Raw genomic sequence first — 18,194 nt, forward strand, 5'->3', positions numbered from 1 at the left:
TGGAAGGATTTTGAATAGAGAACGTTTTGAGTAATGGATGTTATTGCTCCTTAGGAGAAGGTCAGTTGTGATCAGAAAATTTCAAAAATTTGAGCATAAAAGGAGGAAATTTTTTAAAAATTTGCTGTCATCCAATCCTTCAGGCTGCAGGGATTTGGAAATGGAATGTTCCATGGGTGGAGATTGACTGTTCCACCAGCCAGTCCCTTCTGCCAGTGGACATATTTGTTCCATCCATCCAGATAATTTCATGGCTGTCAGTACCATAGCGTTTGAATATCGGTGTTTGGATCTGAGCATTGTATTCACGTGAAGGACAGCAGAGGTTCAGACCAATTGGGTCATTGCTCAGTTTCAGACAACCGTGTATGGTAACATGTAACACAATTTACCTGCTGCACCAAGTGGAAGGAATTCTGCTCAAGAGTGGTGTGGAGCAGACTGCGTTATTGAGTTATTTGCTGAATGACTGCCTTGCAGCATAGGTACTGTGTATGCTCTAGGGGCCTATGTGTCACCCAGTTATACCAGATAGTGTTTGTATCCCTAGAAATGCACTCCAGAAGAGGGTGATGTTCTGATTGGTTAGTACTACAATGGAAAGCGGACAAGGACAAACCATTCCACTGAAGTCGATAGGCTGAGACCAGGGATAAATCTGGCTGTGTGTACACTTCTGTGTGTTTGAGAGGAGACACTTCTTGCAAACAATGGCAAGATATAACTAGGGGTGTTTGGAAGGGAATACTACATACCTTCAAATTCTATTGAAACTTTATGTTTCAGAAGGTGGAGGAAGTAAACCGAGGGACCTCCATTTTAGACTTGATTCTGAATAACAGGGAAGAATTGGTTGCGAATCTGAAGATTGAAGGCAACTTAACTGACAGAGATCATGAAATGATAGTCGTCAAGATTCTAAGAAAGGGAAAGAGAGAGCAGCAGCATAAAGATAACAGACTTAAGAAAAGCAAACATTAATAATCTCAGAGAACTTGTAGATAAGGTCCCATGGGGAAAAAATGTAAGGGAAAAACAAGTTCAAGAGAGTTGGCAGTTTCTCAGAGACAATATTAAAGCCACAACAGCAAATTCTCCTGGTGCAAAGGAAAGCTAGGAAGAATAGTGAGAGGCCAACATGGCTTCATGAGCAGCTCTTTAATGACCTGAAAATCAAAAGAGAATTCTACAAAAAGAGCAAACATGGACAAATTGCTAAGGATAAGTACAAAAGAACAGTGCAGGCATGTAGAGACAAAATCAAAAAGGCCAAGTGAAAAAATGAGTTATACAGAGCAAGGGGCATAAAAGGCAACAAGAGAAATGCAAAGGAAAATTCCCTACTTAGCAGAGAAGTAAAGCTAGTTACGGACGACATGAACAAGGCAGAGGTGTTTAAAGCCCATTTTGCTTCAGTCTTCACTAAAAAGGTAAATTATGACCAGATACCTAACACAATTAATATGAACAATAAAGGGGAAGGAACACAAGCCAAAATAGGGAAAGAACAGCCTATAAGAACAGATGTATTTGAGTTGCCAGGGACTGATGAAATTCACTCGAGGGTACTTCAGGAACTAGCTGAAACTAGCTATTAGTGATTATCTTTGAGAACTCAGGGAAGGCAGGTGAGAACCCAGAGGACTGGAGAAGGGCAAAGGGTAGCATATATATTTAAAATGGGGGAAAAAAGAGGACCCAGGGAATTATAGACCAATCAGCCTAACTTCGATATCTGGAAAGATACTGGAACAAATTATTAAGCAATCAGTTTGTAAGCACCTTGAGGACAATAGGGTTATAAAGAATAGCCAGCATGGATTTGTCATGAACAAATCATGCCAAACTAATTTCCTTCTTTGACATGGTTATTGGCCTAATGGATGTGGGGTGGGGGGAAATATAGATGAACTGTATCATGATTATAGTAGGCTTTTGACACAGCCTCATATAACATTCTCATAAGGAAACTAGGGAAATGTGGTCTAGATGAAATTACTGTAAGGTGGGTGCAAAACAGTTGAAAAAAAAATATTTAAAGAGGACTTTGCTGTCACACTAGGGGGATGAATTTAGTGGGTTCCCACAGGCGACTGTCTTGGATCTAGTCAATATTTTCATTAATGACTTGGATAATGGAGTGGAGAGTATGCTCATAAAATTTGCTGATGACACCAAGCTAGGAGGGTTTCAAGCACTGTGGAGGACAGAATTAGAATTTAAAATTATCTGGACAAATTGGAGAATGGGTGTGAAATCATAAAATAAAATTCAAGAAAGACAGGTGCAAAGTACTACACTTAGGAAGGAAAAATCAAATGTAAAACTACAAAATGGGGAATAACTGGCTAGGCGGCTGTACTGTTGAAAAGAATGTGGGGGTTAGTGGATTGAAACTTGAATATGAGTCAACAATGTGATGCAGTTGATAAAAAGGCTAATATCATTGGTATATTAGGAAGGGTGTCATATGTAAGACGTGGGAGGTAATTGTCCTGCTCTACTTGGCAGGTGAGGCCCGTGTCCAATTCTGGGTGCCACGTTTTAAGAGTGATATGGACAAATTGGAGAGAGTACAGCAGAAAGCAACAAAAAACTAGAAGATTTAGAAAACCTGATCTCTGATGAAATGTTTGGGGAAAAAAAACCTGGCATGTTTAGTGTTGAGAAAAGAAGAGTGAGGAGGGACCTGATAACTGTCTTCAAATATGTTAAGGGCTGGTATAAAGAGAATGGTGATCAATTGTTCTCCATGTCCACTAAAAGCAGGACTAGAAGCAATTGGCTTATTCTGCAGCAAGAGATATTTAGGTTAGATGTTAAGAAAAACTTTCTAACAATAAGCACTGGAATAGACTCCAAGGCTGGTTGTAGATTTCCCATAGTTGGAGATTTTTACAGGTTGGGCAAACTCCTGTCACAGGTGGTCTGGGGTATACTTGGTCCTGCCTTAGTGCAGGGGGCTGGATTAGATGAACTCTTGAAGTCCCTTCCAGCCCTATAATTTCTCTGTTTCTATGAAATCCATTGGACTACAATTGCCTTTGGGAGTGTTAAGCAGTTGGCATTTATTTTGTTGAAAAATAAGTGACATCCCTTCTAAATAGGGACTGTTGGTATATATGGGCTAGTGTGTGTTTGTGTCTTTGGGTGCATGGGGTTGTGGTATTTATGTATTTGTGCAGCTGAGTCGAGGAGGACGGGTGTGTATGTCCATGTGTGTCTGGTTGCATGGGGTAGTGTGTGTGGATTTGTGTGGATGTGCATCTCTGTGCACAGGGAGGTTGTGTGTGGGTGTATTTGTGTAATGTATCTTTGGGTAGGTGTGGGGGTTGTTTGTGAATATGCAGGTGTATACATGTTTCCAGTTGGATGATGTTCTGTGTGCATATTTGTGTAGGGAGGTTGTGTGTGTGTTTTTGTGCATGTGCATTTCTGTCAATTGATGGGCTTGTCTACACTGGGAACTTGCATGTTGTCTCTCTCCCAAGGGGCTTGTGGGTTTGTTGTGTGGACAAACGTTGTCTGCCTGGGGGAGTTGTGTGTGTATGTTGTATATGAAGGATGAATTTCAGGGTTCAAATAAGCTTCTTTTGAATGCTTTTCTCCAGTCCGTTCCATATCTTGCACCTTTAAGAACTGAGTGGACACTGAGGAGCCATGTCACTTTGAGATAGATGTTTCCAGCTGTGTGCTTCACACCAGACACCAACATGCTTTAGTCAGGGCTGTGGAAGGCAGTTCTGAGGGCTGGCAAGCTTTGTTGGGAGACCATAAAACGTAGGAATCGGCTGAAACTCCTGGTTCTCCACAGATCTTAGCACACAGAAAAGATGTGACTCTCGTATAAAAGCAAGCAGCTCAAAGCCTTGGAAATGCCTTTCACATCTCTGCCAAGGTCTAAACGGGAGGGAGGGACCGACCGGTTGGAGGCAGAGGCATCTCGCCCCCGGCTATTTTCATGCTGGGATGAGAAGCACCCTTCAGAGGAGTTTAAAACCTGGAATGAAAGCTGTGCCTTTGAACAACGGAAGGAGAAGTGGCCATCGAAGGCAGCGGAGTCGCCTTGCTGCCTGCACAGCTGCTCCTAGCACAGCTTTCTCCGGTCTCTAATGATGGAATGGCATCACGTATGAGCAGACCTCAAGGAAGGAAACAGTGACGGCCCCTCCCCAAACACTGCCCCCCCAACCCCCGACTTCAGTGGGAGCTGTGCCATCTGGTTTAACCAGCGGTTCTGGGCAGCTGATAGGAGGATGACCAAGAACTGCAGGAGGCTCATCTGGTTCCAGAGCTAAGTAGGTTAATTGTCTCACGGCTTCTGAGAGAAAGCAATTGGTCATTACTTGTGTGGGTTGTACCTGCTCCCTGAAGAACCTAGCACTGGCTGAGGTACTCAGGTCATGTCATTTGAAGCCTTGGCTTATATATTCGATCCATGGTTCCAGAAGTAAAAAACTCAAAATGACGCTTGATCATCAAATCCTGTTTCTTGAACGGAGCTGTGCCCTGGCCAGCCTAGGGGAGTGACCCAGGAACTCTGCTCCCACTCGGAAGGAGGGAAGGATGAAACTCTGTGTAATGGGCTATTAGAGGTTACCCTGGGGTTCTGGTTCTAGTGGGCAAGAATTTACATCTGGGGAGGCACCAGAGTGGATTCCTACCTGGGTTTCTATCTATCTATGGTACTTCTGATTTAGTTGGGGATTGGTCCTGCTTTGAGCAGGAGGTTAGACTAGATGACCTCTTGACGTCCCTTCCAACCTTGATAGTCTATGATTCTATGGCCCTCCTTTATTGTAGTGTCTGAACATCTCATAGTCTCTATCCTTACAGCACTGCTCTAATGTAGGACAATGGTATTCTGCCCATTTTATTGGTAGGGAACTGAGAGATTTAAGTGACTTGCCCAAGGTCAGTCAGGAAGTCTGGGGTGGAACAGGGAATTGAACACTGGTTAACAAGCACCTAATCACTGGCCCATCCTTTTTTCCCTTAGTTTGGCATATTCTAGATCAATCCAGGTGGTGGCTTTACACTGTTGCACCTGGGAATGGGATACTACACTCTCTTTCTTCTTTTGTGTGTCATTAAATGTGAATGTGTGTTAGAGTGCAGGAAGGGGAAGGGCTAATAGCACGGGTTTACAGCAGGGAAAGGATAGGCAGATGCTGCCCAGGTTTTCCCTGGCATCTCTGCCAACGTACCTTATTCCTGATCTGGAGTGCCCCTTGCTACTCCAGTCCTAGGCTCCCCACATAGAGCCCTGTGAATGCACCTCACTTCTGACCTGCAGTATCCCTTGCTATCCTAGTGCTTGGCACTCAGATCAGCTTTGCTAATTTACCTTCAGTCCTGACCTGCCCCTCCAACCCTGCTATTCCAACTCTGGGACAGTGTACAACTCTGCCACTGTACCTCAGTCCTCGCCTGTACCCCCAGCTGATCTAGGCCTGGGATTGCCACCTAGCTCTACCATTGCAAATGAATGATAACTGGCAGCGCCTTCTGCCACTAACCAACAGTCCCCTGCTCATCTCTGCGGCAATATATGAGCTTTTGTCTGCACAGAACAGCTGCCCTGTTTCCTTGCCCAGTGCCTTCCTCACAGCTTTCCTTGCTGTGCTTCTGGATACCTGAGTGTGACAGCTGCCAAATTCCCTTGTTCCACCTCCCAGGAAACTCTGCCTTGGGAAGAGAATGCTGCTGGCTGGCAAGAGGCTCCCAGATCCCACAGGTGGATTCCAGGCAATTAAAGGGCTGTACGCCACAGCGGGGACATAATAGTAATCATCGTAATTAACCATTAGCATGCACAATGGTTTCCACCTTCAAAGCGCGAACTGATCATTAGTGAAAACTGTCAGAGGCCTTGGTGAGCCGGGGCGGGGTGAGCGTGCCTGTAGCCGGCTAGCAGCCTGTGTACCCCGTCTGCAGCAGTGGTGGGGGTGTGCTCTCTCTGGGGCAGTCCCTTGCACTTTGCCCCTTGCAATCACTTCTTAGCCCATGGATAGTGTGATTTGCTCCGTCCTTGGCTCCTGTCAATGCCCTTTCCATCCTTCCCCAGCTAGCGCTAGTGTTCTGCTACATTTTTCTTAATTAGGGGCTGTGCCTCTCAGCCCTATTGTTGTTGTGAGAAGCTGGTGATTGGAGAGACCTTGCTCTGCAGGCTAAATGGGAGATTGGTTTTCATCCTGCAATTTGTCTTTCTAGATGTACTCTCACCTAGCACGTTTCCTCTTGCATTTGTCTGTCTGGGCTCGATGGTAATGCAAAGGGAAGGATCCCCCAAATCAGAGGCATAACGGATCATATTCTGGGCCGTACTCTGTTCTCACTTACACTTGTGTAAAACAGTTGTGTCAGTGAAGTTGCTCTGGATTCAGCCAGGATTAAATTAGAACAGAGTTTAGCACTCGGAGTCTGCTTATCTTGCTTCTGCTGAGCATAATCTGTTGGATGACATTTTCATTCCATCCCACTCTCCAGTTTCTATGCTTGAACTATTCTGCCCTTAGGGCTTATTTCAGAGCAGCCACATCAGAGATTAATCGGGTTGGGTCTGATCATGTGGGGTGAGGAACGCTCACAACTTCCACAGGCTGTTCGTCTGTTTAAAGAGGGGTGTGATATTGGAAGAGAGTTAAAAGCTCCTGTAGGTATTGAGATTGGAAGCTTTTGGGGGCAAAGAATGTCTCTTCCTATATGTTTGTACAGCACCTAGCACAATGGGGCTCTGATCCCAATTGGGCTCTACTGTAATATAAATAATATGTACTCCCTAAAAATCCATTTAAAAGTCAATGGGAATCTTCCCAATTAATTTCACTGGCAATGAATCAGGCACTAAGGGCCAAAGCCTGCTCCCACTGAACTCAGTGGGAGTTTTGCTATTGACTTTAATGGGATTAGATTTGTCCTTATAACCTCCTTGTCGTTTTCTGCATCCTGTCTGTGGAATGGGAGATAGGGGAGTTGCAGTGTATGTGTTAGAATCTGAGCCTGATCCCTTAATCCTGCAGCCCAGTTATAATCCCTGGTTTACCACTTTGCATTCTGTTACCATGGAAATGGTGCCACAGATTTGATCATTCTGTCTAGACATGAAAAGCCTCCAAAGGTTTGGGTGCTTCTGGGGATGTGAACCAATTTGGTCTGGCAATCGCACCACGATCAAGTTCTCTTGTAAGAGTCCCAGAGCTGCCTGGTTTTGACTGGGTCAAAGATGCCATGAGAAGAATTTTTCTTATGCCCTAGTATTTCTGCTTCCCGCTCTGATTATCCCAGGATGCCCCAATATTGAGGTATTACAATGATACTGCCCTTATACTGATGCTATAGGATCATTCTAGATTTAACATTTGGTGCTATTCTGATATTTGATAAATGTGAAGCATGGTCTGGTGGTTAAAGCACAGGATTGGGAGCGAGGGTTCTCGGCTCCAACTCCGACACTGCCTCTGTGTGGCTTTGGACAAGTTACTTCACTGGGTGGTCCCCGTCTATAAAAGAAGAAACAAGAATGACCTGCTTCCCAAGCCTCGATTATTTGGTTGGTTGGTTGTAAAGTGTTTTGAGATCCTCATGCAAAAGGCACTGTAACATTACAAAGTTCAATTACGAATGAAACCCTCTTGCTTGAACATAAAAGCTGTCCAGAGGATTTAGGTTCATAGATTCCAAGGCCAGAAAGAACCACGATGATCATCTAGCTTGCTATCCTGAATAACACAGGTCATAGAACTTCCCCAGAATAATTCCAAAATAATTTAGAAAAACATCCAACCTCAATTTAAGAATGGTCAGTGGTGGAGAATCCTGACCTTAGGTAAATTGTTCCTGAGGTAATTACCCTCACTGTCAAAAATGTGTGCCTTATATCCAGTCTGAATTTATTTAGCTTCAACCTTCTCTTTGTTAAGCTAAATAGTACAATTCCCTTTCATTCCTAGGTGCCTTTGAAACCCCCTGCCAAATATCTTTGAATGTTAAGGTAGCAAGGAAGATTCTGGGTGACAAATGGATTCATGGTTTAGAATGATCCCCCTTAGAATGCCCCAACATGAAAGTCACTCTGTAAAGGTGAACGGGGGAGTTATGGCCTAAAACTCTTCTAATGAGCATCTGTTTACTATTATTCATTGGTTTATTCCCTGCGCATCCCCAGTGTTTGATGCTTCTGCCCCAAGAAGCTTACAGTCCAGAAGACAAACATTGAACTCAGTTAAAGCCCCTAACATACCAGAGGTCTGATCATAAGAGGGGCCAAGCACCCTGAAACTCCCATTGATTTAGCATCACCCAGGAAGAGCTCAGCACCTTGCAGGATCAGGCTCTAGGGCATCACTAGTAGAGATACTTAATGTCTCAGCAGCCTGTGAGAAGGAATGTTGAGAAATCTTAATATTTCAACTGTTCAGCAGGGTGGGGAGGCAACCCTGATGGGCTCTGTGGATTAAGAGGAGAGGGTTAGATCTTGTGGCACCAGGACAGGGAGAGCATACTAGGCAGCAGCACGGATGGAGCTGGGGGTGGGAGAAGAGGTCAGAGGGAGTCTGAAGTGGGCAAAGGGGTAGTGCGAACAGTCTCCAGAGCTGTTAACTAGACAGAGTTCATCAGCATAAAAATGCAAGTGATGCTGCGTGGCCCCAAATCACATTCCTAGTTGCTTTCTGTAGCTCTTTGAACTAGGTAGGGGCATGTCAAAGAAGGCTTTGATGCTTCTCATCAGTGTAGCAGAGTTCCTGGTGACTTGAGCTTTTGTCTGCGCGTCATCTGTATCTGCACATTTTTTCCTCGCCATTCTCAAGTACAGCATCTGCATGTCACTCGCTATGCTTAATTCACAAGGGCTTGCAGGCCTCATGCTTCAGGGCATACTAAACTGATCAGCAGCTGGGGTCAGGAAGAGAATCTGTTTCCATGAGGTCGTATTGCACAGCTGGCTTATAGGGGTGAGGGAGGTTTGCATCTTCCTCTGAAGAGTCAAATAAAGGCCACTGCCAGAGGCAGGATAATAGATCAGAAGGATCAGCAATCCTTTTCACAGTACATGGCAATGTAAGAATATTTGTAGTTGTTTCGAGCCCATGTCTCTTACAAGAAACCCATTTGACATGGTGTCATCTGATTTCTTCATGCCCTTTGTGATATTAATTTTACTCGAGGCCTTGTACAGCTTGGTATATTAAAGTAAATTTCATTATCTTTGATGTCTTTCTGCTTCTTCCATCTTCTCTTTTTTATGAGCTGTCTCTTTCCATGAGATGTTTTCTTCATCTTCTTTCCCTCTTTTTCTTTTCTTACCCTGCAGCCAGGTTGATATTTTGCCTGTGTCTCTGATTCAGATACAAGATGTGTATTGCTTGGGAATGGGTCTTAGGCTCAATACCTAATATGACCCTCTTCTCATTGCACTGTTGTAGGAGGACTAGGCTATTAAACCTCTCTCCCCCAATGCTTTCTATGTTCCTGTCTTTACTGTAAATTGAAAACATGTCTCCATAAGATGCACCCACTGGAAAAAGGGCCCCCAACAATAATAGTGTCCCAAACAATTCATTTCAAGCACGATTATTGTAGTTTGTTGTTTCTGGAGAATAGCTAACCCTGGTATAAGGAGGTTATCCCCTGTATTTTCCAGTGGTTAGGTGCAAATCAAAGCTACTCACTGGAAATAAAGTACTTGCCAATTACTTTGAGGGCCTTAATGTCAGAAGAGTCAGGCACCCAAAATGCCACCACAACTAGAGCCAGGACTGCTCAGCACCTCTGAGAATCAGCCCCCTTGTCGTTGATTCTGGAAGGAGTATGGAGTATTATAGAAGTGAAGTCAAGGGGGTAGAGATGTTAAGAAAAGGAAGGGGAGGGGTCTGCGGGAAGCGAATGGCTGAAAGTGGAAAGCCCTCTTCTGTTAAGAGTTTGAATGAAATGTTTCATAGTGAGGAGAAACTCAGGCATTTATGATTGCACTGGAAATCAAAAAGACAGATATTGCAATGACAGCAAAAATCTCTCTTGTGACATCTATTTCCACAGTATTAGTATGTGGTGATAGTGGTAGGGACATGAACTGATGAGTTACTCCCTTCAAGTATCCCAGTGTGATTCTTCCTTCACAGCATCTGCTCTGGCCGACAGATTCTTCTCTGAGACTCTCTCTTTATTTTGCATGCAACAAACCCCTGCTCCCAGGCTATCGGTATGAGTTGAAACTAAGGCCTGTAGCTCCAAAGTACAACTGTCCACCAGGTGAGCTCAACGACTCTGCTCATTCAGCAAAGCCCTTAAGCATGTGCTTAAGTCCCATTAAAGTTGACCAGTCTTGACCACATGTTAAAGTTAAACACATACTTAAGTGCTTTTCTGAATCAAAGCCTTAGCTGGGAGCAGTAGCAGGTGGCTTCCACTGTGGATCAGCTACAGAGTAGTACACAGACACACTTAGCCAGTTTACACATGGATTAGCCCTTCTCCATCAAACTGCTCACTCCTGCACCCTAGTCTAGACAGCCACAAGCACAACATTTGTTCCTCCCTCCCGGTAGGGGATTTAAAACTCCATGCCAACTTTTAATTTAATTCCCAGAGGTATTTCACCCCAGGCAGTGATGCACCTCAGCCAGTATCAGATGGCAAATGGAGCAAGTGGCAGAGCTGAGATGAAAGGAGTTCTATTTCTATGGAAAGCTTCCAATTTGTTTTTCTTTCCTGTGTAAAATTAAAGGAAATGATGTGGACCTTATTGATGAGAAGACATAGGCTGCACGATATCTGTCCTCTTCCCTTTTGAACTATTTCTATTTTATGTTACAGGAGCTCCAACTGATATTGATCCCTATTGTATTAGACACAGTATATACCCACAATAATAGACAGTACCTACTGCAAAGAGCTCATGGCCTAACTAGACAAAGGATGGGATGGGCAACAGGCACAGAGAAGTGGAGTGATTTGCCGAACATCACACAATGAGTCAGTGGTGGTGCTGGGACTAAACCCAAGTCTCCTGCCTCTCCATCCAGTCCCCTGTCCAGTGATCAGATTGCCTCTGATGTACAAGATAATTAATACTGCAAGATAATCTTTGTTCTCTCTAAGCTGGTACAGTGCAAGATAAAGCTTTCGCCCTTGGTCTTGCAAGGTATTTTTGGCACTGGCCATGTAGAGTGTCTAAATGACTCTCTGAGATATATTTTTCCATCACTTTAAAAGGTATCCTGCTGTTGTAAAAAACTATCAGATTTTTTTGTGTCTACCTTTGAGCTGGGGCAAACCAGCATCTTGCGGAATCCATTGGTATTTTACTAATTGAACTCCAGAGGCACAAGAGGAGATAACATATTAAATATGACTCTCTGAGCTCAGCTTTGTTTTCATCCTCCAAGTTCCGCTAAGAGGACAAATTCAGTAGATGGCCACCAAAGGACTGAATGAGATGGCAGGGTGGCCATTGGGAACTGATGTGAGGCTGAAATTTTTTTTCTGTTTATCTGAAAAATGCTGTCTCCGTCGAACATTCATTATGCCCAGTAAGTCCTCAGGAAGCAAGGATTTTGTGCAGCATGGAAAACCATTGGGATGAAAGGGACTTGAAACTGAAATAGCCCTTTGCAAAGGGCCAGATCGAGCTAATTATAGTCTCACCAATGGAACCCAAGCAGAGCGTTAACAAAGACCCTGCATTTGCCCAGTGCTATTAAACTTTGCAAAAAGAAGGAAAAACCTGTGAGAAAACAGAGGTGTGCACTGGAGAAATCAGTTGGCTGCCAGAGCCTAATACGCAGAGCAGAATGAGGGGGGAAATATTTTAAAATGCAAACAAGGCCCATTGAGGCTTCACCAGCACTTCAGAGAGAGAATTTTTAAACTAAATGATTTTCACATTTAATTCAGGGAGAAATTAGTCACCAGGTATTAAGATAAAGCAAGGCTCTTGCCTGTATTAGTATTCCATCCTGTTCAAGCTGTCTTATCTCTGGAATAATTAAAATGCTCACTGAAGTAGAAAATGTGGTATCTGATTCATTAGTCAGATTTCTCTTTGTAAGGTAATTGCACCCCAACTCATGTTTGGTTTATTGGAAATAGAGAAATGGGGCCAAGAGGATCTCAGGTCTTCATGGATAAAGACAGAGGGGCCAGGGGATCATGGGGATGGAGTGAGCATATTTAACCACTCAGTGTGTGCATTGCAGCTTAGTACAAGGTTCTCAGTCAGTGGATTTGGTGGGGTGTGTCCAGTGATGAGCTGCCAAAATCTTAACAACAGGTTCCCTCCTCACCCCATGAGGCGGGTCGTTGCCCACCCCCGCCCCCCTGGGACTCCTGCCCCATCCAACCACCCCCGCGTTCCTTGATGCCCCACCCAGGACCCCTGCCCCATCCACCCCCCTCCCCTGTCCCCTGACTGCCCCCAGAACCGAGCAGGAGGGTCTCGTAGGCCACCGTAGTGGGTGCCCACCCCACCCCTAAGAGCCAGAGGCACCTGCCGGGGGGCGAGGTGGGGAGTCCCAGAGGTGCTTACCTGGGGCAGCTCCCAGGAAGCATCCAGCAGGTCCCTCTGGCTCCTAGGGGCGGGGCAGCGTAGCTAGGTGGGGAGCAGGGGGAGCGGCCACTCCCCCCTCTGATCACATCAAAAGTGGTGCCTTAGACACCGACTCCCTGGGTGCTCCGGGGCTGGAGCACCCACGGGGAAAATTTGGTGGGTGCAGAGCACCCACCGGCAGCTCCCCGCCCCGTTCCTGGCCCCAGCTCACCTCACCTCCACTCCACCTCCTCCCCTGAACGCACCACCCCGCTCTGCTTCTCAACCCCCTCCCCTGGTTTCCCGCGAATCAGCTGTTCGGAGGGAAGCCAGGGAGGGCTGAGAAGCAGGCGGCGGCTTCACACTCAGGCCGAGGGTGGCGGAGGTGAGCTGGGGCGGGGAGCGGTTCTCCAGCACCCCCCCCCCCGGGGTTACCTGCTGTGGCGCAGGTGGCCCTCCTTGTGCCCCCCCACCCCCTGCCCCAGCTCACCTCCGCCTCCCTGGGCCTGAGCGGGAAGCCGCCACCTGCTTCTCAGCCCGCCCCAGCTTCCCGCGCGAACAGCTGATTCGCGGGAAGCCGGGGGGGCGGGGAGAAGAAGCAAAGCGGGGCGGCGCGTTCAGGGGAGGAGGCAGGGGCGGAGCAGAGGTGAGCTGGGGTCGGGGGTGGGGCAGGGAGCTGCCGGTGGGTGCTCTGTACCCACCAAATTTTCCCCTTGGGTGCTCCAGGGCTGGAGCATCCATGGAGTCAGCGCCTTAAGGTGCCACTTTTGGCTGGTTAAATTTAGAAGCCCTTTTAGAACCAGTTGTCCCTCGCAGAACAACCAGTTCTAAAAGGGCTTCTAAATTTAACAACCGGTTCTAACGAACCGGTGTGAACCGGCTCCAGCTCACCACTGGGTGTGTCTGGGACGGTGGAGCCCAGTCCATCACAGCTGTCAAGTCTCTGCTCTGTGTGTGTGTGTGTATGAGAGACAGAGAAAGAGCTTCTTCATACTACAGAAAAAAGTGAAAGCAGCTAAAATCTACCTCTGCTTATGACTGAAGTTTGCAAAATAAATAAAAAAGGAAGAAAAGAAGTTGAAGGTGTAATATTGACCTGAGTACCCGTGACACACACTGGCTAATGCGGGAACTGGGTGGAATAATGAAGGACAAGGAAGAAGGCAGATGGAGGTATAGAGAAGGAAACCAGGAATCAGAGGGCGCTCTTAGTATTTTTGCCCCACAGAAGAAATGAAAGAATTATAGAAACGTAGGACTGGAATGGACCTTGTTAGGTCATCAACTATGTATTATCTAGAGCATCCCTGACAGGTGTTTGTCTAACCTATTCTTAAAAACCATCAATGATGGGGATTCCATAATCTCCCAAGGTAATTTCTTCCAGTGCTTAACCACCCTGACAGTTAGGAAGATTTTCCCAATGTCTAACCTGAATCTCTTACTGCAATTTAAGCTCATGGCTCCTTGTCTTGTTCTCAGTGGCTAAGGAAAACAGTTTATCCCCCTCCTCTTTGTAACAACTTTTACGTACTTGAACACTGTTACCATGTCCCCTCTCAGTCTTTTCTTCTCCAGACTAAACAAACCCATTTTTTCCAATCTTTCCTGGTAGGTCATGTTTCCTGGTAATCATTTTTTTGCTCTCTACTGGACTTTGTCCATTTTGTCCACTTCTTTTGCCAAATGTGGTGCCCAGAACTGGACACAACGCTCCAGTTGAGGCCTAATCAGTGCTGAGAAGAGTGGAAGAATTACTTCTTGTGTCTTGCTTACAACATTCCTGTTATTACATCCACAGTTATGTTTACTTCTTTTTTTTTTTGCAATAGTGTTACACTGCTGACTCGTATTTAGTGTGTGATCTACTATAACTCCCAGATCCCTTTCTTCAGTATATGGGAAGAACCTTAATGAAACCATGTCTTCTGTCTCCTCTGTTGCAGTGATACCTAAAGTAACAAAGCACTTGCTGGCCAATCCTGTCTTCACCTGCATCATCCTTGCTGCCTGCATGGAGATTGCTGTGGTCGCTGGCTTTGCAGCCTTCCTGGGGAAGTACCTGGAACAGCAGTTCAACCTTACCACCTCATCAGCCAATCAGCTCTTGGGTAAGTAACTACATTAACCAGCCACCCAGTCCCTCTGCTGTCTCTAATATGTTGGCCTTCCACCTGCGGATCTTTCACCCGAGGATCTCAGAGCTCTTTGTGAAATGAGTGGGTATACAGAAAGAGAGACAGAGAGTGTGTTAGAATCCCCATTTTGAAGAGCAGAAAATGAGTCCTGGAGAGGTGGGGTGTGTGTGTGTATGTAATATATAAATCCTCTCATTTTTGGGTTCCTTGGCTTTTAGGAAGGAACCTATTTTCAGATGTTCTGAGCTCTCACAACTGCAGTTGAACTCACTGATTATGGGGGGTGCTCAGCACTTCTGAAAATCAAGCCCGAGCAGTCTAAACTCTTGCATACCAAAAATGATTTCCCCCAAATTAGAAAATGTGGCCCTCTGTGAATTGACCAAGATCACATTCAGAAGGCTGAAGATGATAATTCTAGGAGAATTGGCCCTAGCTACAAAGCTAATGGTGTTACTGTTCATGACAGTTTCTCAGTTGAAGACTTTAAAAGGGAGGTGGATTGATGAAGTAGGCTTGATCAGGATTCTTGTAACATTTCTAGCAAAATTGCCTCATAGAATATTACAGGCCTCAAAAGTAAATCCCAGGAATTGGATTTTAGGAATTATTTGTCTCAATTTAATTTAGTTTTCCTCCAGGAAACCTGGTTTACGAACGAGGAGTCCTTTTATTTATTGGGCTTTGAATCCTTCTGAGAAGGGACGTTAAGAATGGTTAGACTGGCATGTGGACTGGCCCTTTTCATTCTACCAAATTAAGAGTCATAACTAGCATGTTAATGTCTTCGATAACTCTTATTTCCAGAAAGAAAAGGAGTACTTGTGGCACCTTAGAGACTAACCAATTTATTTGAGCATGAGCTTTCGTGAGCTACAGCTCACTTCATCAGATGCATACCGTGGAAACTGCAGTTTCCACGGTATGCATCTGATGAAGTGAGCGGTAGCTCACGAAAGCTCATGCTCAAATAAATTGGTTAGTCTCTAAGGTGCCACAAGTACTCCTTTTCTTTTTGCGAATACAGACTAACACAGCTGTTACTCTGAAACCTCTTATTTCCAGGACTATCATATTAGTTTCTCAGCTAAATCTATTTTGTTAGCTCTGAATGTTTATTTGCCTCCTTTGGGCTCTCCTTTGTGTAATGAATCTTTATGGACAGAGCTTGATGGATATTGACCGGTTTATGGAAAAGGTTCCAATAGCAAATTTTGTACTCTTGGGAGCTTTAGACACCTGATTGGGTGCGAAGGATAAGAAAATGTTAAAGGTTTCCTGTAACTCAGTAAAGGGGTATTGCCTCCATTTCCCCCAGTAAGAAATTCTTCGGGTCATAAACTTTCTGTAATTTTAGATGTAGAGTGGTAGAGATGGTGATCATTTGCAGGGTCATTTTACAGTCACCTCTTCTAGAGAAAGTAGTGCGACAGATTATATCACAGTTCTGATTTTATGCTGGTCTTGTTTCTCTAACTGTTTAGTGGCTTTTAAACTGGACAGCTGTCACCAACCCCTGCAAGTGAATTTCTGACCTCCAGCCACTTTTTCCCAGATGAATTCTGGCATGTTGGGTATTACTCCTAATTTTGAAGCTCTAACCTCAAGGCAAATTAAGTTGACTCCATTAGTTAAATCAGAAAGAAACTCTCATCCAGTGATTTGTTAGTTTTAAAGAACCAGCTTTTTCACTTTAGCAATTCAGCACAAGTCCATGTAACATTTATTAAGATCGTTGAAAAATTACAGGATGACCTAACCACCACCAAGGGTCATGTTTACCTTTAAAAGGTAAAAGCATCTGGTATGATTCAGATTGCTCCAGCCAGAAGAAACAGCTTCAGATCATGGCAAGGGCTGCTAGAAATAATGGTTCCCCAGATTCTAGTAAGAAACTTGCTATCCTTAGAAGCAAATATAAAAAAATGCCGAATAAGAAGTTTGAACAATTGAAAAATTGTATGACTGAATGACATAACACCCCTCCCCCCACCAATATCTGTCACTAAGTACGGTAATTTTGTCAAGAGTCCGTCGTCCAACATGATGGTGCCGACCCCTGGAAGGACCAGTATAGGTCTCCTACTCTTTCCAAACTATGCAGTTATGTACTAAAAGCCGTAATCATCTTTGTCCATGCTGGTCTAGCCAGGTTGAAGACTGGCCACACTATTCATATGTCTTCTGACCTGTACTGCCACTTGAGAACTAAATGGCTATCTCCATTCCTGGCTCAGAGGCCTTTTGCCACACCAGCTCAGAAATTAGGATCCTTCCTACATAGTGCAAATGTTTCACTTGCACAGGCTGTTGTCCTAGGTGCCTGTTCAGCCACAAAAATAAGAAAAATATGTGAAAGGGAGGCTATTTTGACTTAAGTGAAATAATATACTCCTAATATTTTTTCTTATTTTCCTACATATTTTAAGGAGTGGTGATGTGAAAAGGTATCAGTTTTTAAAATTTGTATCTGTTTTTTGGAGCTGTGAATTTACAATTTGTCTTTATAGTATTATGAGCAGTGGCCTATGGCTAAGGCGCAATATTAATAAAAATAAATAAAACCGGGGTGCCTCAATTTTTAGGAACCCAATTTTAGACACCAAGGGCCTTGTTTTCAGAGGTTCTGAGCTCCCACAAGTGCAGTTTGAATCCATTGGGAACTGAGGGAGGTGCTCAGCACTTCTGAAAATCAGACCTGCTCTGTCTTAAAATTTGGCACCCCAAAAATGGGTCGCCCTCAATTAGAAAATTTGGTCCTTAGTGAAGTGGCTGAGATCACAGAGTCAGTCAGCAACAGAGGCAAGAGCAGAACCCAGGAGTCATCCTTTCCAGACCCATGCTCGATGCACTAAACTATGCTCCCTCCCCGAGGGCTCACATAAATTGTTTTATATAGAATCAGTTGTTTCTGTGAGAAATCATATTCTTCATTCTTGCAGCAAAGGCATAAATAGCCTTTAGAGCTCCTCACCTAAAGCAGAGATGCCCGCCTGCTGCCCACGATGCTATGCGGGAAACCTGGGAACGCAGGGGCAGAACTCCTTGTCTGACTGAGTGCTGCCCCGTAACTGCCTGCCTGATGATTCACGCTGTCTAGCGTTGCCCTCTGTTCTCAGTTTGAGGTGGAGAGCCCAGTTCCCCAGCTGAGCTCCCATCTCCCCTGCAATTTGGCCTGCGTCAAATTGGAAACACAGCCAACAAAAGAGACGCAAGCAGTTGTTCTGCTAGCCCATCTGATGCATCCTGGTCACCTCTCCAACATTTTTCTTTCGGAGCCATCCTGCTGCTGCCCCTGTACTCTCTGTGCTTCTCCTCTTCCCTCCTTTACATGAAAGGACACGGATACGAACACAGGCTCTTCATTCATCTGCTCCTGACACTTATTCCCCACAAAGTCCCAGTGCTCTGTCTGTGACAGGCATCCTTTCCCCAGCACCCAGTTAAGGCATCTAGGTGTTGATTCTGAATAACCTGCAATCACCACCATCCACATGGGCCCCTGGCATGGTCCTATCAAACACTGACAG

At 45.0% G+C, this 18,194-nt stretch overlaps 1 protein-coding gene across 1 annotated transcript in view; it reads left to right on the forward strand.

The window, feature by feature from the left end:
* The window catches only part of SLCO3A1 (solute carrier organic anion transporter family member 3A1), a 207,348-nt gene that overhangs the window by 167,423 nt on the left and 21,731 nt on the right, over window positions 1-18,194 (forward strand). The window contains exon 5 of the mRNA XM_077828187.1: window positions 14,473-14,637. Coding sequence (XP_077684313.1) covers window positions 14,473-14,637 — 165 coding nt within the window. The remainder of the gene's footprint in view (window positions 1-14,472; window positions 14,638-18,194) is intronic.

This window comes from Eretmochelys imbricata, chromosome 10 (assembly GCF_965152235.1).
Source record: "Eretmochelys imbricata isolate rEreImb1 chromosome 10, rEreImb1.hap1, whole genome shotgun sequence".
In the NCBI taxonomy this organism is placed as follows: domain Eukaryota; kingdom Metazoa; phylum Chordata; order Testudines; family Cheloniidae; genus Eretmochelys; species Eretmochelys imbricata.